This window comes from Oryza glaberrima, chromosome 11 (assembly GCF_000147395.1).
Source record: "Oryza glaberrima chromosome 11, OglaRS2, whole genome shotgun sequence".
In the NCBI taxonomy this organism is placed as follows: Eukaryota; Viridiplantae; Streptophyta; class Magnoliopsida; order Poales; family Poaceae; genus Oryza; species Oryza glaberrima.
The window spans coordinates 22,759,711-22,784,070 of NC_068336.1; the positions used below are offsets into that span (position 1 = coordinate 22,759,711).

At 40.9% G+C, this 24,360-nt stretch overlaps 2 protein-coding genes across 2 annotated transcripts; both read right to left on the bottom strand.

Moving 5' to 3' along the window:
• Positions 1 to 11,683: 11,683 nt before the first annotated feature.
• Positions 11,684 to 14,836, bottom strand: LOC127755818 (uncharacterized). The gene is made up of 3 exons (XM_052281455.1): positions 14,773 to 14,836; positions 13,848 to 14,574; positions 11,684 to 12,901 (listed from the first exon to the last, which is right to left on the bottom strand). The coding sequence occupies exons 1-3, from the start codon at positions 14,834 to 14,836 to the stop codon at positions 12,814 to 12,816; spliced, it is 879 nt and encodes a 292-aa protein (XP_052137415.1). The 3' UTR covers positions 11,684 to 12,813.
• Positions 14,837 to 17,420: 2,584 nt separating this feature from the next.
• LOC127754180 (probable LRR receptor-like serine/threonine-protein kinase At3g47570) lies at positions 17,421 to 21,029 on the bottom strand. Its single transcript, XM_052279659.1, has 2 exons — positions 18,043 to 21,029; positions 17,421 to 17,897 (listed from the first exon to the last, which is right to left on the bottom strand). The coding sequence occupies exons 1-2, from the start codon at positions 20,981 to 20,983 to the stop codon at positions 17,533 to 17,535; spliced, it is 3,306 nt and encodes a 1,101-aa protein (XP_052135619.1). The 5' UTR covers positions 20,984 to 21,029; the 3' UTR covers positions 17,421 to 17,532.
• Between the last annotated feature and the right edge of the window lie 3,331 nt (positions 21,030 to 24,360).

Genomic DNA, 24,360 nt, shown 5'->3' on the forward strand with positions numbered 1-24,360 from the left:
CAATTGATCGAGAGAAAATTCAATCTGTTTGGTTGTTGAATAATACATTCTACAGAACATAGGTTCATGGAATTTATGTGAAAAATAGTACTAATATATTATGTATAAAGAAAATAAGAATAGCATCTGGTGCAATATAACCGATTGTTCCTCTTGGTCCTCCAATGCTATATGAAGTACTACTCGCCATAGATGAGCCGCTATAAAGAAACTACGCCATCCCAAAGTCACTAATATGAGCAACCATTTCATCATCCAGAAGAACATTACTTGGTTTAAGATCGCAGTGAACTAGAGGAGGAATACATCGGTTATGAAGATATTCCAATGCCGCAGCTATGTCAACAGCTAGTGATATTCTTGTGGCTAAACTCAACGGTTCTTTTGCTATTTGTTCGTATGGTTTTGGATGGAGCCAGCTTTCTAGGTTTCCATTTGTCATATGCTCAAGAATAAGTGCTTTTAATTCATTTCCTGCTGGATCATAGGTTGAACATAGGCTAATCACCCTTACAAGATTTCGATGACGAATGTTTCTCAGTGCCTCACATTCAGCGATGAAATTGTTTGGTGCCCCAAATTGGTCAAGTTTGAATACCTTAATCGCTATTGTGCATACATCAAAGTCAATGCAACTTCTGTATACGAATCCAAATCTCCCCGAGCCAATAATGTTTGTTGAAGAGAAACCGTTAATTTGTTGCCTTAAATAAATCATGATATGAGAAACTTTTGAACTGCTTCAACGATTGGTTGATGGTTCGTGTAGCCTTGTTTCTCTTCTTCAAGAGGATGACCATAACACATGCCAAGGAGATAAGAACAACAGTAGTAACTGGAACAAGGATAGCTAAAATGTAGAATATTTTCTTCCTTTTAGTTGGTGACTCCACACAAAGTGGTAATTGTAACATTCAAGAAGTTGCACAGAGCATGTTGTTTCCTTGAATGAACACAACACTTGAATTGTCAAACACACCACCTTTAGGAACTTTCCCATTAAGGTCATTGAACGGTAGGTTGAGAATATTTAAAGAGCTTAATGGCGAAAATGCTTCCTCTTAGACGTTCGATAGAAAACAAAATGCCGGACGGCTGCGTATGGTGGGACCCAGTCATTTAACTATTCAACCAATCCATTTCCCATTCGCCATTCCCCATCCTTATCTCTTATGTCTTATCTTCTTCTCCCCATTTTCTTCTCGCCATCCCGGTGACAGGAGGGCACCGCAGGGGTTCGTCGCGGCCGCGTGGCTCGGGGGACGGCGTGTACTCCGCCGCGGCGACCACGCTGCCCTACGAGGACGCGGATGGGCTCATCAAGTACTGCGCCGACGACGACTCCCGCGGCCGTGTGTTCGTGTTCTCTGTCACCGTGGACGCGCTGCTCGAGCTGGAGCCTAGGGTGTGCGACGAGCCGCCGATCACTGCCCTGCTCGTGTACCTCTCTCCGCGCCACACCTCTTCTTCCTCTTCACCGGCCATGCCGACGGTTCCATCGCTGCCCACCGCCTCGTCGAGTCGTCTCATTATTTGTTTTCGTTGCACCTTTGTCGTGAAATGATGTTTCATTGTATTTTTATTGGATGTTGCATATATTATTGTCTTTTTGTTGCAATTAGTAGTTTTCAACTGTTGCATTCACCCACCGCCTGATCGAGTCGTCCCATTATTTGCTTTTTGTTGCATCTTGTCGTGGAACGATGTTTCATTGTGTTTTTAATCGATGTTGCACATATTGTTGTCTTTATGTTGCAGGTAGTAGTTTTCAAGTGTTGCATCTAGTTACAACTTTTTAACCCGGTGATAAAATATTTTCTCAAGACTGATGAAACATTTCTCTCCAAAATACAAACAACTGAAACATTTATATTAAAATAATTTTTTATTGTCAATGACACATTTCTCTGCGGCACTGAAACATTCCTCTTGAAACAATTTTTATTGGTCAGTGAAACATTTCTCCGTATGCGCTGCAACACCGTCCGATATTTTAAAAAATATCAGACGTCCGATTTGTAGCACTCTCCGCTTAATGGCCCAAAATATTCCGGAAATTCACCAGGCAAGTTACTTTGGGAAAGATCCATCTCGATGATGCCTCTTATGTTGATGGAAATTTGGTATGCTTCCTTTTAGAAAATTTCCCTCCAAATGCAATGATTGCAAAAGAAGGCAATCACCAAGAGTGGAAGGGATCTCACTTGAGAATCGGTTGTTTTTAATGTTAAGTGAATTTAGGTTTATCAATTTACCTATCTCCAATGGTATGTCCCCAGTGAGTTGGTTACGTGAAAAAAAAAATCTAAGCATATCGAAAGTGTGGAAATGGAAAAAAGCTCATGGTTGATTCCAACAATATGAAAGAAAATGCAGCTGGGAGCACTGGGAATAACAACGATGTAACACCACTGCAGCTCAAGAGACACTGAATAAGGTAACGAACTTAAATAAGCATTGCAGCCATCACGGTTCTGTGCATTGAATTACATATAACATTGTTCAACAAAGTTTATAACACAGAAACACAGATTGACCAAACGAGCATTATCACAACATACAAAGAAAATTAGCATCCGATTTATTAGGATTAATAAATTAATCTCGTAGTTTACATGCAGAATCTATAATTTGTTTTATTATTAGACTACGTTTAATACTTCAAATGTGTATTTGTATACTTAAAAAAAATCAAGGAACTAAACACAACCAGTCGAAATCCCCTTAAGACATTGACACAAATGCCCTTAGGACGAAACTATAAACTCAGATGATCTCGGCTGTCCATTAGAGCAGGTACAATAGCAGGCTATAAGCCAGCTGCAAATATATTTTAAGTAGATAAATGAGGAGAGAGAATGGCAGCGGGCTACAGATTTGTAGCCAGCTGCAGCACGGACTCCAAGACGCAGTGTGTGTATGACAGGTGAGACCATGTATTAATAGTGTAGTATGTAACTATTGTATGAATGAGCTATTAGATTGGCTATAGATGAATTGGAGCTAGTAGTTGGCTATACTATTGAACTTGCTCTTATTCCTTACATTCAAAGGAAACCACCTAGGTAGCTGCCACGCCTCGTGCCCTCTGTGATGCGCGTGAAACTCCTCTGAGCCAATCACCGTGCACCGATCCGGAGATCGATCTGGCTCGTGCTCCTCCGAGCCAACGCACACGCGCCACGTGTCCCAGCCGAGCTGATCCCGCGCGTGCGCTTGAAGCCATCGATCATTCCCGCGCTCACTCGCGAAATTCCGTGTGGGTCCTATGAGAGTATCTCCAACAGCAGAGTGGCCATTTTTTACTCTCTAAATATCAATTTGACCAGCCTAACAAAATTTTAGAGAGTCAAATTTATCTTCTATTCCAACAGACTCTCCACATTCCACTCTCTATTAATCAATGGGCCCACCTGTCATTCTCCTCATATTTCTTCTTCCTCCCCCTTTCTCCAGTGTTTGTGCCTCTGTAGCTTTGCTTGTCTCCTGCTTGTGCCTCTGCAGCTCTGCTCGTGCTCCTCTTGTGCTAACGGGGTCGGTAGCAGTGGCGAAGACGTCGAGCCGCCCTGCCGCCGCTCCCTCCCTCCCTCGCCGCACTAGGAGGGCGACGACGGCGGCGCTGGGGGCAGACAAGGAGGAGGAGCTGCTGCGGGGAGAGGGAGACGACAGAGCGGCGGGTGACGGCGCGGACGGCGGCGGAGGTCGCGGCCGATGACGGCGACGGAGGGTGCGGCTGGCGACGGCATGGACAGCGGCGGAGGTCGCGGCGTGCGACGGCACGGACGGCAGCGGCGGGTGCGGCGGGCGACGACGCGGACGGCGGCGGAGGCCGCGGCGGGCGACGGCGCGGACGGCGGCGCAGGCCGTGGCGGGCGACGGCGCGGACAGCGGTGGAGGCCGCCGCAGGCGACTGCGCAGACGACGGCAGAGGCGGCGGCCGGCGGCGGCAGTCGCGTGCGACGACATCGACACTGAGGACTATGGCCGGCAACGAGATGGGATCATGGGAGAAGAATGTGCGTAGGGTTCACAGTTGGCCAGTGATTTTTGGCTAGCCAAAATTGGCTGGTGTGGGGAGGGTTTTGGCAAGTCAGATGGCTTAGCCATCTGGTTGGAGAGGCTGTTGGAGGGCTTTTTTCGCTAGAATGGCTAAAATTTGGCTTAGAGAGTCATTTGGAGATGCTCTGAGCATAGTTATTTAGACCGGACCGGACCGGAAAAAACCGGAACCAGCGCCTCCGCCGGTCTGGTTCAACTAAAAGACCGCCTGTGCAATCAAACCAGTATAAACCGGCTGGACCGCCCGGTTTTGCAGAAAACCGGCTTAAAAGCTGCTCAGAAAATCGGTTGGACCGGCTAGCGCCTGCTGCTCACGTGCATGGGTGTGCGCGGGTGACCGAAGAGGAGCCGGGAAATAAGAGAAAAAATGCCAAAGTGGGGTTTTGAACCCTGGTTCCCATGGATACATCATACAAGCAACTATGCCTACCACCAAGCTATGTGCTTCCTTGTGTTTGGAACAAATGAGCTATTTCTTTATTAGTTACCGAACCGCTTTGGACCAGTGGTTCGACCGGTCTTACCAATAAACCAGTGAACCGACGGCTACGCCGGTTTAATTACCGGTCCGGTCTCAATAACTATGGCTCTGAGCCGCCGATCTCCTGTGCACGCCTAACAGGAGCATGCCACGTCGTTGCACCCTCTTGCTGAATCATTGAGTGCCGCGTGTCCCCGGTCCATGCTCTCGCGCACGATGCCGCCTCCGCCTTGGACTTGCTTGCATTGACATCATGGGCCCGTCGCCATGTACTGGGCCGTCGTCACACCAAGCTAGGCCCGCTGCCTTGTTTGTCTCCGCCTTGGACTTGTACAGACCAGGCCGGTTTGGCCTCCCTGCCAACCGACTCTACCAGCCATCATGCACACCATGCACGGAAGTGCGAATGGGCGATCGATCGCCCGGCGACAAGGGTTGCGATCGATCCCCCTTCCCCCTCCCTCCCTCCCTCCACCTGGTTTCTTTTTTGGCACCATATTACTTTCCTATTTTAGTAAATTTATAAACCTCAAGTTTATACATCTCAAACTTACACATCTAAAGTTTATACACCTCAAGTTTACACATCTAAAGTTTAGAGACCAAAAGTTTATAAGTCAAAAGTTTATATATCCGATTCAAATTTGAATTTGAATTTAAATATTTTTTTATATATAGTATTTCTATATATACATCTAAAGTTTATAGACCCAAAGTTTATAAGTCAAAAGTTTACATACCCGATTCAAATTTGAATTTGAATTCAAATATTTTCTATATATAGTTTTTTTATGCATCTAAAGTTTATACACCTAAAGTTTATAGACCCAAAGTTTACAAGTCAAAAGTTTACATACCCGATTCAAATTTGAATTTGAATTATATCCGTTCAAATTTGAATTTGAATTATATCCTTCAAATTTGAATTTGAATTCAAATATTTTCTACATATAGTATTTCTGTACATCTAAAGTTTGTACACCTAAAGTTTATAGACGCAAAGTTTATAAGTCAAAAGTTTACATACCCGATTCAAATTTGAATTTAAATTCAAATATTAGTTTATAGACCCAAAGTTTATAGGTCAAAAGTTTACATACCTGTTTCAAATTTGAATTTGAATTCAAATATTAGTTTATAGACCCAAAGTTTATAAGTAAAAAGTTTACATACCAATTTCAAATTTAAATTTTAATTCAAATTTGTATAGTGTAGTAGTAAAAGAAGAAGGGGAGGTAAAATAGTAGGGGAGGGGCGGGTGATCGCTTGGGAGGGGAGGGAGCAATCACCCGCCCATTAGGAGTCCCCCACCATGCATGCATGTGCTGGACCTTGTGCACATCAAGACCAGCCCACGAGCTAGCTGGTGGTGACTGTGCATGCTACATTCCTCTAGTACTGTAGCACCTCACCACTTCTTCATTTTCCTCGCGAACTCCGGCGCTTGCACTTGACCTTGCGAAGCCTGCTGTGAAGACCTCCTCACATGGTGTCCGTCCACCATGTGCAAACCTTATGTCCAATCTTGTCACCCAGCATCCTTGATCGTTCTGGATCTCAACTCCTCCCTGAGTCTAGTCCCGATCCGTCGTTGACCAAGATCGACTTCGACACATGAACCAAACAAACCATTGTCTTGGTACAGATGTCGCAACCTGACCAATGTTAGTCTACGCACACACTTCTTACACTTTCGGTACTTGTCAATTTCCCATCACAAAAGAACTACAACCATACGTGGTTTCACATTATCGTTTGGTATAGTACCACGGAAAGTGACAACCAAAAATATGCACCTTCTGCATTCACAATTCTGGTCTTGTTTAGTTCGTGAAAAGAAAAGTTTTAGGTGTCACGTCGGATGTTTGACCGGATGTCGGAAGGGGTTTTTGGACCCGAATGAAAAAACTAATTTCATAACTCGCCTGGAAACCACAAGACGAATTTATTAAGACTAATTAATCAATCATTAGCACATGCGGGTTACTATAGCACTTATGGCTAATCATGGACTAATTAGACTCAAAAGATTCTTCTCGCGATTTTCATACAAACTGTGCAATTAGTTTTTCATTTTATCTAAATTTAATACTTTATGTATGTGTCTAAAGATTTGGTGTGATGTTTTTTGGAAAAAAAATTTGGAAAGTAAAAAAGAATGACCAAGCAGTCAATGGTATGCAACTTAAACGAAAGCTGAACACACAAGTCAAGATAGTATCCAATGGCGTATAAAATTCGACTTGAAAGCTGAACACCTTGAAAGTGGCCTTCTTCGAACAATCCTGGAGTATTGAGGCTGTGTTTAGTTGTTGTGTCAAAATTTTTTTAAGTATACGGAAACACTTTGAAGTATTAAACGTAGACTAATAACAAAATAAATTATAGATTCTGCCTGTAAACTGCGAGACGGATCTATTAAGCTTAATTAATCCGTCATTAGCAAATGTTTACTGTAGCACCATATTGTCAAATCACGACGTAATTAGGCTCAAAAGATTCATCTCATGATTTACATGCAAACTGTGCAATTGATTTTTTTTCCCGTGTAAATTTAATGCTCCATATATGTGTCCAAACATTTGATGTGATGGAAAAGTTGGAAGTTTGAAGAAAAATTTTTGAATCTAAACAAGGCCTGACTTGATATATCTGCAGTATATATCCATATGGATTCAAGGATCTGCTTGATCTCCACATGCTTGATCAAGAGTTGGTAGAAATGGACTACTACTAGTCTACTACGAGAAGTCGAAAACCACTATATATACGGACCATTTCAACCACTATGCTATATATATATATACGTGTCTCCATGCGTGTCTTGTGTGTGTGTGTTGAATTCTGAACTGAGAACATGGCCACCAGAGCTTGGTTTATCCGATTTCTATTGCCGATGATCCAACTGCTAATCGTGCTTGTATTCGTGCTCGACGATAGGGATTCATATGTCCTTGCCCGGCCCCAATATTCTAGCGGCCATATTCCTTCTCCATGTAAGTAAGCCTCTTCAGTGACAGTTCCATATATCATTACTATTATAAAAATTGTAGATATTTTTGTCGGTACTTTGATATGTTATTATTGTTTGAGTCGGTTTTTAATTTCGTTTGTTTTTGGAAATATAGATTCGTGTTTGAGTGAGTTTTTATGTTTGTTCGCTTTTGGGAATACAAAAGGAGTCATATAAGAAATAACATTATAAAAACTCGCATGCTAACTTGAGACGAAAATCGGACTCATAATTACAACTCGTGATTTTCTGAAAAAGATTTAAACGAATTTTCAGAGTAAATTTTATTCTAGCTAAACAGTATAAAAGTAATAAGATTAAAATAGTCTTCACTCGTCGTAACGCACGGGCATTTTTTATGTGTGTGTCTATATATATATATATATACACACTAGAAAAAAAAATACCTATTGGAGATACGGGCTCGCAAATTATAGTACCTAGAGTAACTCTTCAAATTCCGTAAAAAGGAGAGAAAACTTAAGTTATAAAAGACCTTAGATATACGACCCTACATAATTAATGGCTCCACCGATTTATATAGAAAAATCGATCACTAATTTATTATTTGATGGCAGACATCAGGCCATGGCTATGGATATAGGAAATTATGACTACGATGTGTAGTACATAGAGATACAAATTAGAGAAAACAGTAGAAGTTATGACAAAAATATCCAACACTTAATATTTACTTAATTCACGGGACGACTATTTCTAATCATTGGATATGCAGATTTGATCTAACATAATGCGCACAGTCCAACTATCCAAATTATTCGTCTTCTCTCACCGCAAACGGTGAACAGGTTAATTCGTGCCTATGTGGACATGCTTGCACAGTCGTACCGAGAAGAAAAATAGTGCCCTGCCTGTATCTATATACTTCTTTGAGAGCAAGTTCAATAGTATAGCCAACTACTAGCTCTAATTTATCTATATCCAATCTAATAGCTTATTCATACAATAGTTACATACTACACTATTAATACCTAGTCCCACCTGTCATAGACACACTGCGTCTTGAAGTTCGTGCTACAGCTGGCTACAAATCTGTAGCCCGCTGCTCTTCTCTCTCCTGACTGGCTTATAGCCTGCTATTGTACCTTCTCTAAAAGACTCCAATGGTAATGGTGAAGGGTAAATATGTCTGCCTTCAGCCCTTCACCTACCTACACTATCTCCAGGGATCCGGATCAAATGCAGTAGTAGTATGGACTGCAACTTAAGCAATTGTAGCTGCTACGTTGGATCTAAATCCAACGATAAGGATTAGGCCGGTTACTGTAGCAAAAGTACCACGCTATAAAATATTGTTTAGGGTCTGTAGCACCAGTACTGTAGCAGTTGATCTGAACCGTTGATCACAAAAATAAATGGCTGAAAATGCATGCAGTCCTAAGGTGCAGTCGCAATTACGACTGCACCCGATCTCAATCCCTATCTCCAGATATCTTGGATCATTAGGCGGAGCTAGAACAAAATGAGGGGGTTCCACTCACTTGCTTTACTCTGGTTTGAATCAAATTTAGTTTGATACGGTGTCTAAGTTTAAACTGACAGGATATATATACGGTGAAAATAGATAAACTATACCTAAAATTTTTTTTGAATCAGTTCCTGGGCAACCCCTAGCTATACATAGCTCCGCCCCTGACCATCAGAATAGCGAGCCTTTATTTTACCAAAATAATGTAACCTACTGTGTTACATATATGAAAAACAATAATAAAGTCAGTTATATACAAAGCATTTAAACGGGAAGATATCAAATTCCAACCATAATATGAATTCTTAAATATTTGAAATAGTAATGACATGATTCTTATTTTAATTCCGTTGCAACAAATGAGCATTCGGCTAGTATACATGTAACAATCTCGATCATGCACCTCTTTTCATCATCTGAGACAAAAATTATATATCAAGCATGCATTAGATAATTTAATGCATGCCCTCCAATTGTTCCTTTGTTCTAATGTTAGATAATTTAATAAATAACATACAAATAAGTATCTGCAATCAACTTTTATAAGTAAAATCCGTAAGGACGCCCTTGCAGACCACCTCTCTCTTCTTTTCTTGGTGTATTAATTGGATTTCATCAACGTGTGATAGCATTTCTAGTTTTGTGCTATAGGTATTTTGCGCTACAAATTACTGTCCAACTTCTAAGCTAAGGGACTATGTCTGTCTTACGTCACAGGAAGGTTTCCCAACCCATAGCACCGAACACAGCCTCCTTAAAAAAGATCATCTATTTACGAAAGCATCAAGATTAACCTGTTTAATTACATAGCCTCCACATACATGTTTCGAGATATGTAATTAAGTTAGTAGAGAGTCAATAGGTTCATTGAGATTATATTAAGTTTAATGGTTTATAAGTTATGGGCCCATTGATTTTATTAAAATAAATGGAAATACAATGGTTTAAACAGATTATAAATTGATATACAATTTGAAAGTTGCAACTGTTGAAGATTCTTTACTTATTTATAAAACATACCAAGATCAACATGTATGAGGGATTATCTATGTCTATATTTGCAGCTTTTGAAGTGTGCTGAAATTAAGTTACTAACATAAAAGATATTAGATAGCCTTAAACCTTATCTTACTTACCTTAGAGAAAAAAGAAGAGGCGAGGAAAGAGCAGATATGCTCTTCACGAGCGTGTGGATGGAAGAATGTACGAGTGTTGGGCAGACAAGGATATGGGCAGATTGATCATAAGTTTTCTTTTTCTAAAGATTCATTTAACTACGTCATAATGGGCCCACCAGATTAAATAAAAACTAATAGTTATATGCCATCTTTTTTTTCTCAGATTTTATAAGAATTAATTTAATATGGTCACATGTCAGCTTAAGAGTGTTTTTAGGAATCTTACGTGATGGCTTAGGAGCATTTTTAGAGCATTTAATGGATTTTTAATATATATATATATAAATATAATATAGTAGAAGATTAAACATGTCGATAATGTATAATTAACTTTATGATATTGGATTCCTGTGCAGGCAAATTATTGGATCCCCATAATTGTGGCCGCAAGAAATGAGTTATTTAATTTCGCCACATTATCTACTTCGCGTCAGAGTTTGCACATGTTCTTTATGAATTTGGCTTTTCCTTAAAGATATATGTATGAAATTGATCTACACTTCTGGCTATGGACTCTGCTCTTGATTTGAGCATATATATACCTGTTTTTACATGTGATCAGCTGAGAGGAATTAAACAGGAATAGCCTCTCAAAACAATTAAAAAAATATTGACAGGCATACAAAGATCTGAAGAAACGATATCTGCGATACTGTGTATATGTAAACTCAAAATATGTACATGTTGGGATATATGTAAGCATCACTACTACGGAACCTGTCTTCCGTACCAAAACCCTCATCTATGTCACAAAAGAGTGTGGTCAGTGATTATTGGTCAGTAATGTGAAACTATCATTTGTATCGGGCCATGCGCCGACACGGATGATACATATCTCTGTCCCTTCACGGATAGGTTGTCTAGCCCGTCACGGATGAGTCATCCGTGACGGGCTCAAAATGCGACCAGACAAAGATGTTAACTAATTTGTGATGTGCTTAAAATGCGGTCGGTCAAAGATGTTGCGCCCTGTTCGTGGTGGTCGTTTAAAGACCATAACGGATAACTCATCCGTGATGGCCTCCAATTGCGACCCAACAGGTGTGTTGCCCACACCTTTGTCAGAATCTTTTAAGGCCCTTCACGGATGATCATCGATGATGGGCTTGTACTGTAATCCGACACAGATGTGGATGCCAGTGACGGTTCTACTTTTGCGACCTGACACGGATGAGGTTTTTCAAAATAAAAAAAAAGGTTTTATTGGCTAGCCTTAGGCAAATGCTAGCCATGCCCGCTGCAAAATAATCCTAGCAACGCAGCAATATATCCCAGCATTCACAGACATTTCACATTCACATGTCACATACATTTCACAATATATTCACATTGAACCCACATTATTTTCACATTTCACATTCAAATTCACCAATTTACCTTTCTTTCCTTACCGAAATATTGAAGCATCTTAAAATGACAATCGTATTAATCGGAACATGTGAAATAAGTATACAATTCGAAAGAAGTGATGATTATATTACTTACTTATATAAATGTTAAATGAAACATAAGAAAATAGTAATTGTTTTAAAACAGAAAAAGTGACTTAATCATATTTTTCACACATATCAGAATAAATGATCTTCGATAATTCATCTAGTGCGGTAGGTGCCCTTCAAAGATATAACTTCTTGTAGGAGGAAGTCTGTCAGGGTTATGGGTACCACATACCTAATAGTAGTTGACTAAATCTCGGCAGGATCCACCACATACCATGTCTTATACGGAAACTGACCTCGAGGGAGTTCTGGATAAGGAAAGACAACCAGAGTTCTACATGGAAACGACAAGTACTACTCGGATTGTATTCATATTGGTTTCCCTAGTTCTACTTGGACAAAGGGACACCTATGGGTATAAATACAAACCCCCCTAGGAGGAGAGGGGAGAGGATCAACACCCAACACAATCGACATAGAAGCCACAACATAGAAGCCTACATACGCCAAGACACGCCGCCAGATATCGACTTCAGGGATAAGCACGGCTAATACCCTACGGTGTCTCCGGATACTGTCAAGAGAGACGAAAGAGCTATCTTTAATCTCGCCGGGCACGGATTCGAGGAAGAAGGCTACCCTGTTGTCGACTACAAGTCAGATCGTCAGACCGCCATGTCGACAACAGTTAGATAGGCTACCCCAAATATTGTACTGGTGTGATTATCATGAGTAAGAGCAATACCGGCTTCGGCCAACAGGATGTAGGGTTATTACCTGACAGTTCAAGGGCCCGAACCTGTATAAAAATCCCTGTCTCTGTCTCTTTTACCTCAGTCTCGCGTATACCCTAGCACCGACGATCCCCATACCATGCAAATACTAGAATTGCGACATCAAACGTCAACAAAGTCAGCCAATTCTTCTCTAATATCGGTGAAGTTGTGCGCTAGAATGTTGGAAATAACATACTGAAAGAGAGGCATCAATTTAGTATATATCATATGTAAACCTATTTTTATCTAATATAATAATGGACAAATTTATAAACCCATGAACCTCGGGATCCAAGGAGGTTACCTTTGTAGTGAGAACCTTCACGTGATAGATGTGAAATCAAGGTTTCGCCAAATTGTTGCTTGCATTTGAAGTTGTCACGGGTGTACCTTCTCGGTGCGGCCCCCCTTTCTTGACATATTTATCCCACGCCAAGAATGCAAAAAGTCATATTTTTCATTTATTCTGGAGTTAAGAAAGTAGAGAAAATTATTCATGAAATGCCATTGACAAGCACCCAATTTCAAGAAATACCATCGACAAGTGTGAGTTCCATGAAATGCCATCGTACAAGCGACTTTGTCCCAAAAATACTATCGCCGTTAGGGTTCCATTAAAGTCTTGCATGATACCTTTAAATGTAGATCCTGATAAGGTGGAACATCTCTCTTAAGTTGTTTGGCTGCTTAGTTGGAAATTTGCTTTTCATATATTTAGGTCTTCCCCTTGGAACTACTAGACCTAAGGTCATTGATTTTGCTCCTCAAGTTGATAGAGTTGAGAGAAGACTTTCAGCAACCACAACTCTCCACTACACTGGACAAGGTCACCTGTGACGGGCCCAAACCCTCACCTTTAACGGCTTTGGGCTTGGTCAGTGATCAATGGTCACTGGTGAGTCCAGTCACCTTTGACGGGTAGAGGACCGTCACTGATGACAGTCACCTCTGACGGCCTAGAACACTACGACCCGTCAGAGGTAAGTGTCTGCGCTAGCCCATGCCATTTTGCAACCCGTCACTGGTATGGTTACCTGTGACGGCTTTTTCAATATGAACCGTCAGTGATGAGGTACATCCAGACAAAAAATAATTTCTAAATATTGGCTATCAGCAGCAGTAAACAGCAGCAGCACAAAATATATCCATCACAAATTAATCAAAATATAACCTAAATTTCTCATCAACAATATATCCATCACCCATGATAGTAAGGGACAAATCCATCACACATGCACAAATCCATCACACACATTCACAAATCCATCACACATTCACAAATCCATCACACATTCACAAAATCCGTGCCACTGCCGCTGCAAGAATCACCGAATCTAGAAATTAGAGAAGGGGAGGAGAGGAGAAAGAAGGGGAAGGAGGATGGGGATGGATGCGGCGCCCCCGCCACTCACCTCCTCCTCGCCGCCGCACGTCGTCGAGCCCTCCTCACCGCTGCGTCGAGCCGCCGCGCGCCGTTGAGCCCTCCTCGCCACTGCCGCTGCAAGAACAACCGGCGGCGGCGGGCGGGCGGATCCGTGTCCCCCAACCTCGTGGAGGCTAGATCCGACACCCAGCAGTCGGGGGACGGCGGCCGTGGCGCCCGGCGGTCGGGGAGGGGGGCGAAGGCGGCGGCGACCTGGATCTGGCGTGGTGGAGGCGGGAAGGAGGAGGCTACCCGGATCTGGCGTGGTGCAGGCGGGAAGGAGGCGGCGACCCGGATCTGGCGTGGTGGAGGCGTGGTGGTGACCGTGGGCGGTGGGCGAAGGAGGCGGTGGGTGAAGGAGCTGACGACGGGGCGGCAGAGAGACGGCGACCTTCGGAGGTGGGCGAAGGAGGCCGCTGCCTCCGCCTCCGGTCCTCGCCGATGGACGATGGACGGCGCCGCGCCGCTGCTCCCCGAGAAGAGCCTCGAGAGCCGGAGAGGGCGAAGAGGCGGACGTCGGTCACCACGACGCGACCCCCGCACCCGCCGGCGCCGGTGCCGCCTCCGACATAGGTCGATGAAGAGAGAAAGGGTTGAGAGGGAGAGAGAGAGCGGGGGAGTGGTTGAGAACTTGAGATGGATAAGGATGAGCCGGTAGTAGAGGATAAGGATGAGATGGGAGGAGAGGGAAGGGTTACGAGAAAGATTTTTTTTTTCTCATCTTTGACGGGAACATAAAATTTGGCCCGTCACAGGTGACTTTATCTCATCTTTGACGGGTTCTATTTTTGGACCGTCACAGGTGACTAGTTACCTGTGATGGGCTAAATATTTTTGGCCCGTCATAGGTAATTTTACCTCACCTTTGACGGGTTTCATTTTTGAACCGTCACAGGTGACTAGTTACCTGTGACGGGTCACCGCCGGATGGCTCACCGATGACGGCATCCCGTAGGACCCGTCAAGGGTGACCCTCATCACTGACCAGCACTTATGCCCGTCACAGATATGCCGTCACAGGTGCGAGAATCTGGTGTAGTGCTCCTGTCTTATGGGGATAGATTGACAATTGTAAATGTAGTTCTCTCCTCTTTACCAACTTATTATATGTGCTCTCTATCTCTTCCAAAGGTTGTTATAGAAAGTATTGATAGAGCTAGGAGATACTATCTATGGAGAGGGTCTGACATAAATTCAAACAAGAAGTCTTTGGTTCTTTGAGGCAGGGTATGTCAACCAAAAGAGAGAGGTGGCTTGGGTGTAATTGATCTTAGACTTCAGAATAATGCTCTGCTTCTGAAGAACTTGCATAAATTCTGTAACAGGTACTCCATTCCCTGGGTTAAATTGATTTGGAATTCTTACTACATTTCAAAGGTTCCACATGTTGTTGCTCCCAAGGGATCCTTTTGGTGAAGAGATGTCTTGCAGTTTTTTTGGATATTTTTAGAGGGCTATCAACCTGCAATGTGGGGGATGGCAAATCTTGTTTGTTCTGGGAGGATAGTCAGTTTGCTCTTCCTTTATTCCGTGTTGTACTTGGTCATCTAAATGTTCCAAGGAATGTTGCGTCCTATCCCTCTAGTCCAGCCACCATGTTCTGGGTTTCCTAGCACCCTTGTAAGGATGTCGACCTCACGCCTTAGCGACTCGACTTCGCCTTCTGAAGCTTGTCATTGGACAATTAAAGCAAGCTACAAAACACATGTACAGGTGTTAGAGCATGCACAACCTCCGTAAATATTCAAAATACAAAGGAATTTCGAACGAGAGCTCACAATTTCTTTATAGACTTCGCCATCTGCTGCGTTCGGGAAGGTAATGGTCATTTCTTACAGCTCGAGCCCTAGCCCAATTCCTTGCCCTCTCTTCCGAAATGTCAACAAATGGCGATGGAGTGTAAGCTTGTATTGCAGCCTCGTCCTCCCTCTGTCATTGTTCTTTCTTCTTGCTGTACCCACCAGTGCCTACCGGTGTGGGTGTTCATTCCTAGCCTGGAGCTATCTGTGCGCCTCGCTTATTGCTTGGAACCTCACATATGTTTTCCAAGCCACAAACTCGTCCCATATTTGCAGGGTGATCCAAGGGCATTTATGGCAGGGTGTTGGGCGATAGGGGTTGAGTACGTACTTACCCATTTTTTTAAGGCCTCACACTTCAGCAATTCTTCATCATCTTTTGGGTAGTCAAAGCACTGCAAGAATTTGTTCCAAGCATCTGTCTTCTCTTCTTCTGTCACATTGTCAACGACCTTATGCAGGATGCTAATGTATCTCCTCCCCAAAAGTCCATATGACTACTGTACCGTTTGACGATATTGCAAGGTGCTACCAGGATTCCCATCGCAGCGACCTCCGTGATGGTTAACCTCTCTTCTGAAAGTTTCTTCGAATTCCTGGGGTTGCGGGTAAAGGTGGTTGTTGAGGTTGTGGCTGACGGGGATAGCGGTTGATTGGACATTTTCGACTATAATCCTAATTAATGCGCGGTCTATTGTGAAAAGTGGCAATAGAGCCTTGGTCTATTGTGTAACTTTAGTACATATATAAAAATCAATGTGAAATCTACTCATTTTCTTAATGACATTTTGAAGTACATGGCCTCATTAGTCATTACACGTTTTGCACAGGGGCCTCTGAGGTATGGCATGGATGGCTCGGTGGCTTGGCCTCCGAGGCAAAGCAGATTCAACTAGGACTCTAGGAGAAGCTGCAGTGGCCTGTGGATACGACAAGTGGGCTGCTGCCGCTGCTCGCCTCCCAGCTAGTTGCAAGCTTGTCCCCCAGAAATGCATGTCTTCCACGGCGACCATGGGCAATGGCGATCGACACCTATGTCTCAATATTTTTTTTTCTCGAACGCGCAAAAGGATTACACGTCAATATATTAAAAGAAAAGAATATTTGTTACACAACGCATTAAGCCAGACCGACTTATGCCAAGAGAGGTCTCAACATTGGCAATGCTGATGTAAATCATGTTATATTGATGTTGGTCACTTGTGATTATTGGTGATTGTGATCTGCATGGTTAATTATTTTGTTGTTCATTTTGTGATCAGGGTGATCTATTTGTTTCTGCTATCACAAAATTTGTATAGTACCAATTATTTTGCTCTGTACATAGGCACCCCTGTTGGTTTGTCCCTTGAACCCGCTGTTATATTACCGCAGGTTTTAAAACCACGTCCTGCCGGAAACCTTTCCGGCGGTGATGTCAGTTACAAACCGGCAAGGATCCTTATTTATGTACTAGCGTTATTAGACACTATAGACTTGGAGCTCCAAACTTTATATAGGCTGCTGGCATTGTCCTACAGAGCAAGAAAATGATCGATCGAGTCAATTTGGCTCGCTTGCTAAGGCTGCAAGAAAATTTATGTTTCTACATGAGTGCTGTACACTCGTATGAAGAACAATGTAGTGAAGATTAATTAATCATCTCTCTACGAACCCAACTAATGCATCAATTATGTACTGATTTGTGACTGTTGAATCGCATATTAAGATCCCTTCTATGCGTTTATATAAAATCAGAAGAGGCTCACATGAAAACAGGGCCATATAAATCTTAACTATTTCATATATATTTAGTATAGGAGAAATTCGAATCTGGAATACACTGAAAGACATGTAAAATGCTAGTTTGAGTATAGCTGGAATCCTTGAAATTCCTTAATATTGCAGTGCTGATAACATGTTTTTGATGGCTACGATTTCAGTGTAAACATCCTTGATTTTTGGTCGATCCTTGGGTGATGCCATAGTGCATCTGAGGCCTAGTTTTGCCAATTGCATGAAAAACCTTGGCATTTCTTCAGATTCGTAATTTTTGTCTTCACCCAAATGATCTTCAGTAAGACTGGGTTCCACAATATCACCAATTTTGTCTGGAATTGCTGATGCCACCATTTTGTGAAGGTTCATGCCATCTGTAAACATCTCATCAGTAGGATATTTTCCTGTGATCATCTCTAGAAGAATAATTCCATAGCTGTAGATGTCACCCTCAAATGAGATTTTGCACCCCATGGCATATTCTGCGCAATATTATGCAATTGATCATGAAAATTTTCAATCTATTTGGTTCTCAGATTATAAATTCTAAACATAGCTATGCAGCATTTATGTGAAAATAGTACTACTATATTACGGATGAATAAAATTAGAATAGTATGTACTGACCTGGTGCAATATAGCCAATTGATCCTCTTGGTCCAGCAATGCTATATGAAGTACTGCTTGCTAGTGAGGAGTCGCTATGAAGAAACTTTGCAAGCCCAAAGTCACTAACATGAGCAACCATTTCATCATCCAAAAGAACATTGCTTGGTTTAAGATCACAATGAACTAGAGGAGGAGTACATTGATTATGAAGATATTCTAATGCAGCTGCTATATCCACGGCGATTGATATTCTTGAGACTAAACTCAATGTTTCTTTTGGATTTTTTTTGTATGGTTTTGGATGGACCCAGCTTTCTAGGTTTCCATTGACCATATGCTCAAGAACAAGTGCTTTAAATTCATTTCCAGTTGGATCGAAGGTTGAACATAGGCTAATCACTCTTATAAGATTTCGATGGCGGATGTTTCTCAATGCCACACATTCAGCGATGAAATTACTTGGTGCTCCAAATTGGTCAAGTCTGAATACCTTGATAGCAACTGTGCGCACATCAGACTCAATGTGACCTCTGTATACAATTCCAAATCTCCCCGAACCAATAGTGTTTGCCGTAGAGAAACCATTTGTTGCTTTAAATAAATCATGATACGAGATATTCTTGAGCTGCTTCAATGGTTGGTTGGTGTGTTCTATGGCCTCGTATCTCTTCTTCAAAAGGATGACGCTAACACATGCCAAGCTGATCAGAACAATAGTAGCAACTGGAACAGTGATAGCCAAAATGTAGGGTACCTTCTTCCTTTTAGATTGTGATTCCACACAAAGTGGTAATTGAAACATCGGAAAACTTGCACACAACTTATCATTTCCTTTCATGAACACAGCACTAGAATTTTCAAACACACCACCATTTGGAACTTTCCCATTAAGGTCATTGAATGATAGATTGAGAACCATTAAAGAGCTAAATGATCCAAAAAAATCAGGAATTTCACCGGTCAAGTTATTTTGGGAAAGATCCATCTCGATGAGGCCTCTTAAGTTGATGAAAGATCTTGGGATGCTTCCTTCTAGAAAATTTGCCTCCAAATGCAATGATTGCAAATACTGGCAATCACCAAGGGTCGAAGGGATCTCTCCTGATAATCGGTTGTTTGAAATACTGAGTGAATTTAGGTTGATCAATTTACCAATCTCCAATGGTATGTTCCCAGTAAGTTGGTTATTGGACAAATCTAAGCCTATAGAAAGTGTGGAAATGGAAAAAAGCTCATATGGAATGCTTCCATAGAAGCTATTAGAGGAAAGGTTTAGTTCAAGCAAATATTTGCAACCATCTAAAGTAGCAGGGATACGACCAGTTAATCCATTTTCCATTAAATACAGGATAGTTAGCTGCTCTAGTTTCCCCATTGATTGTGGGATTTCCCCAGAAAGTTTGTTCTTAGCTAAGCTTAGGACAGATAGGTTTTGAAGATCCCCAATTGTGTCAGGAATATGCCCTGTGAGGTTATTCGATTGCAATGAAAGGGCAGTGAGGCTGGTGAGCTTTCCTATCTCTGAAGGTATATCACCGGTCAATTGGTTTTCTGTTAAGAGAAGTATCTTCAAGTTTTGTGAAAGGTTACCAATGGAACTAGGTATTTTCCCCTCAAAACCATTAAAATCCAAGCACAACATTTGTAATTGTGTACAGTTTGTTAAGGAGGAAAAGAATGTCCAATCTCCAGCTTGAAGTCTATTTGTTCCGAGGTCTAGTATTTTCAAATTTGATAAGAGTCCTAGTGAAGGAATATCACCGGTGAATGAATTACTTCGAATATCAAGATTTTGGAGGTTTGTGGAATTGGCCAGAGAATTAGGGATTTGGCCTTCAAATTGGTTCCCTCCTATTATCAATTCTATGATGTTTGGAAGAGTTACACCTATGTTGGCAGGAATTGTCCCTACAAGCTTGTTATTACTGAGAATAAGATTAGTAAGAGATGAGACATTGAACAGTGCTAGGGGAACAATGCCTGATAATTTATTATACTTCAGGTTTAATACTCTCAAATTGGTAAGTTTACTTAAGGAATCTGGAATGCTCCCTTGTAAATTATTTTGAGTAAGAAGCAGGAATGACAGAGTAGAAATGTTTCCAATTGAGGGTGGAATCTCTCCCGTCAGATTGTTTTCAGTAAGGCTAAGGAATCGTAGCGGTAAAGAGGTTTGAGAGAAAGGTGGGATAGACCCGGAAAGGTGATTGTGTGAAAGATCAATGTAAGAAAGAGTTGTGCTGTTGAATAGAGCCGGAGGGATTTCACCGCTGATGCTATTGTTTTTTAGATTCACCTGTGTGAGAGACTTACTACCTCCCAAAAGCTCAGGAATCATGCCAGTTAGTTTGTTGCTGGAGAGCAATATGACAGAAAGGTTGGAAAGCAAACCAAACTTGGAAGGGATGCTTCCTTGAAGATTATTGTTGCTAAGAACGATTTGCTGAAGAAACGAACATTGAGCAAGACTTTGTGGGATCTCACCTTCGAGGGAGTTGTTCTGTAGGCTGATGACCTTGAGGTGAGAACACGATGATATGGCATATGGGATAACTCCATTCAAGGAATTCATGCTAAGATTGAGGTATCTAAGTCTAGTTAAAAGACCAATGTCAGGAGAAATGTGCCCATTGAGCTGGTTGTTGGGCATGTGAATTCTGGCTAGGAAGCTGAGCTGAGCAATGCAAGGAAATATTTGGCCTGTGAGGTTCAGCGATTCAAAGTTCAGAGAGATAACCTGAGATGCATTCTGTCTGCTACATGTCACTCCATGCCAACTGCAGAACGTGGAAGACTCATTTCTCCAGGAAACTAAGGCTCCTGATGGATCAGAGAGTTGAGACTTGAGGCAGAGAAGGGCATCCCGATCAGTACCTGAATGCAGGACAGGAAACATGGCCAAGAAATGGACTAAAATTAACAAAAGCATCAGCCACTTTTGCGTTGCTAAATGATTCATATTGCTCCAAGTGCAATACAAGTAGATGGTTGAACACTTATGTGATCTTTTCATTACAGCATAAGCTAACATCTATATAGGGCAGTACTGCACATCGACCAAGTATAACAGTACATGGGAGCAATGAAATTAAGGGATACGTCCATGTTCTATGACCCCTAAAGTAAACACATAATTGCCAACTTGTTAAAAAGTAATTGATGTAGTGATAGATGTACTCTCAACAACTGTTTCTAGTTTAAGATGGAGTCATTGCCATGGCATGTATGCATACAAATTACGAAGTCACCGGTCGTTAAGTTTGAAATGGTGTGAAGTGTGCGTTTTTACTATCTAGTCAGCATTGGCATTAAAATATCCAGAAGACGTTGGGTAAAAAGTTTAAGTAGTCCGTGGATAAAGGTGAGAACACGACGATATGGCATATGATTTTTGACGATATCAACATCCGTGGACTAAAACGAGCACGCACAACGGCAGAAGACTGCAACCGCATATAGTCCACAACTACTACAATTATTTCTTTTTGTTGGAATTGAATTGCTCAACTCCTTAAACAAAAAGTGCTTGTGGGGTACACTTATATATAGATAGGTCCTGTTTAGTTCACACCAAACTTCCCTCAACTCCCAATTTTTTATCATATCACATCACATCCAAAACTTTCCACACACATAAACTCTCAACTTTTTTTCTAAACTATCAACTTTTCTCAAACTTCTCCTCAATTTCATAAACTAAACACAATCATACGTGGGCGAAAATGTTGGCATGCCAAGATTAGGGTGGTGGGTGGTAGTCGTGATCATTATTTTTTTTCATATTATAAGTCATTTTAATTTTTTCTAGTTAAATTTATTTAAGTTTAATTAAGTTTACATAAAACACAGTATTATTTTAAATATAAAATAAGCATATTATCAAAATATATCCAATGTTTCAGATGTTGCTAAATTATTTTAAACTTTATCAAACTCAAAAAGTCAGAAAACGTCAAAACTATTTACAATATGAAATATAATATCAAAAAGATAGATGTCGTTGGATGCAATATGGACATGCATGGGGGCACATTTAAGGCTGTGTTTAAATTAGGGGTGTAAAGTTTTAACGTGTCCCATCGGATACACGGATATATATTTGAAGTATTAAATCTAGACTAATAATAAAACAAATTACAGAATCCGCATGTAAACTGCGAGACGAATTTATTAAGCCTAATTAATCCGTCATTAACAAATATTTACTGTAGCACCATATTGTCAGATCATGGAGCAATTAGGCTTATTCGTCTCGCAATTTACACGCAATTTGTGTAATTAGTTCTTTTTCATTTATATTTAATACCCATGTATGTGTTCAAACATTTGATATGACGGGGCAAAAAATTTTACCAGGGGATCTCAACAGGGCCTAAGTACTCACCTACTAGTATGTTAGTTGACTGCTCTTGGTCGTCCTTATTTAGTTCGCGAAATGAAAATTTTTGGATGTCACATCGGATGTTTGACTAGATGTCGGAAGAGGTTTTCGAACACGAGTGAAAAAACTAATTTCATAACTCGCCTAGAAACCGCGAGACAAATCTTTTGAGCCTAATTACTCCCTTATTAGCACGTGCGGGTTACTGTAGCACTTATGGCTAATCATGGATTAATTAGGCTCAAAAGATTCGTCTCGCGATTTCTCCCCTAACTGTGTAACTAGTTTTTCTTTTAATTTTAATGCTCCATGTATGTGTCAAAAATTTAATGTGATGTTTTTGAAAAAAAAATTAGGGGACTAAACAGGACCATAGTTGAAAAATGAAAAGATAGCATGCAAGTACTCGGCATTTACTCGGTACTAGTGGTCAACTGGTCATGTGCATGCCAAGCTAGTGTTGTTCTTTTTCCATTCCGATAAAGACGCGTGCATACTGCACAGTGCACACGCATACACACTAGTACCCACGTGTATCACATCCATCCACATATATACAAATAATACATGCTCAATGAGATGGAGGCAAAAAAAAATATCACTGACTTCATTAATTATATGTGCTCATGGAAATTATAATTTTTATTTTGTTGGAAAATACATTTTAATTAGTGCAACTAGCTTTTGTCTGATGCGTTTTTTTTTTTTGACACGTTATCTGATGCGTTGGTAGCAAGGGACATGGTGGGCAGAGGCAATAATTGTGAGTTCTTATCTCATCCATAATGAGCTACCAAAAGTCCAAAACTAATCTTACAGATATATATCTCCTCATATTTGAGTCATTTTATGGACTCTCCATAAAAGGAGGAACCAAACTAAGATAATCTTAATTTGTAAATGTCATTGACTTTTTCTTTCATTTTTGACCGGTATATATATATTTGTGAAAGTGTAAATAAGAAGCTATATGTATACCTCTAGACAAACACTATACAAATACGTACCTCTCATTATCTTCCAAAGAACCAATAATATTTTCCCATTGCCAATTATAATATTTTTCTTCTAATTAGTTCAACCAGATTAATTTCTTACCTCTTAAATAGTGGGGAGTTATACACCTCTTTAAGGATGGGATAAAGACTCTATAAAAGTATTGGGAGTGAGGCTTTGGAATCTACGTTTGGCTTAAGCTCTTTGCATAGAATGTGAAACGGGAATAGTCATTTGCGCACGTGTGCTTGCTAAAAGCGAGGAAGTAAACCGAAAAGTCCGATGTCATCTGATGTAGTGCGCAGCCTATCGAGACCACGAAAATTCAGTAGTACTCACTCCGTCCTACTTCCTCCATCCCATATTACTCGTTGAGTTTTTTTTATATTTGATCATTCGTCTTATTAAAAAAATTTGCAATTATTATTTATTTGTTTGTGACTTATTTTATTATCAAAAATACTTTAAGTTTGACTTATTATTTTTTACATTTGCACTAATTTTTCAAATAAAACGAATGGTCAAACATCTATTATATACTAAAAGTCTATTAAACTCCCTACGAACGCTCTCAAGCAGTCACGTGCTGTTCCTACAAACGCTCTTAGATTACCACGTGGTATTTTATAATCTCACAGTTGATTTTCATTTAAATTGGTGGACCCGTTATTATAGACCATTAGATTAGATCTATTTGCTTCCTATGTCGCACAATGGAAAAGAAAAAGGAAATCTCAAATCACGCACAATGTAAAAAAACAAAAGGAAAATCTCACGTTAGTACGCACCACGGAGAAAAAAAAAGAAATCTCATGTACGTACGCACAGTTGGAAAAAATACCTTTAGATACTGCTCATTAAAAAGGTACATATGTACGATAAAAAAAACTATTAAAAAGGTACTATTTACTTGAAAAAAAAACATACGTATGCGAGTAAAACGAAGAGCTGTAAGACCT

Bases quoted from the DNA above. Each gene is read 5' to 3' on its own strand.
- LOC127755818 (XM_052281455.1), bottom strand. From the start codon at position 14,836: ATGAGGGTCACCCTTGACGGGTCCTACGGGATGCCGTCATCGGTGAGC. The intron at 14,575-14,772 runs GTCACAGGTAAC...GTCAAAGATGAG, and splicing joins GAGCCATCCGGCGGTGACCC to AAAAAAAAAATCTTTCTCGT. The intron at 12,902-13,847 runs GTGAGTGGCGGG...TCTTAACTCCAG, and splicing joins CGTGCGGCGGCGAGGAGGAG to AATAAATGAAAAATATGACT.
- LOC127754180 (XM_052279659.1), bottom strand. From the start codon at position 20,983: ATGAATCATTTAGCAACGCAAAAGTGGCTGATGCTTTTGTTAATTTTA. The intron at 17,898-18,042 runs GTCAGTACATAC...AATATTGCGCAG, and splicing joins AATTGGCTATATTGCACCAG to AATATGCCATGGGGTGCAAA.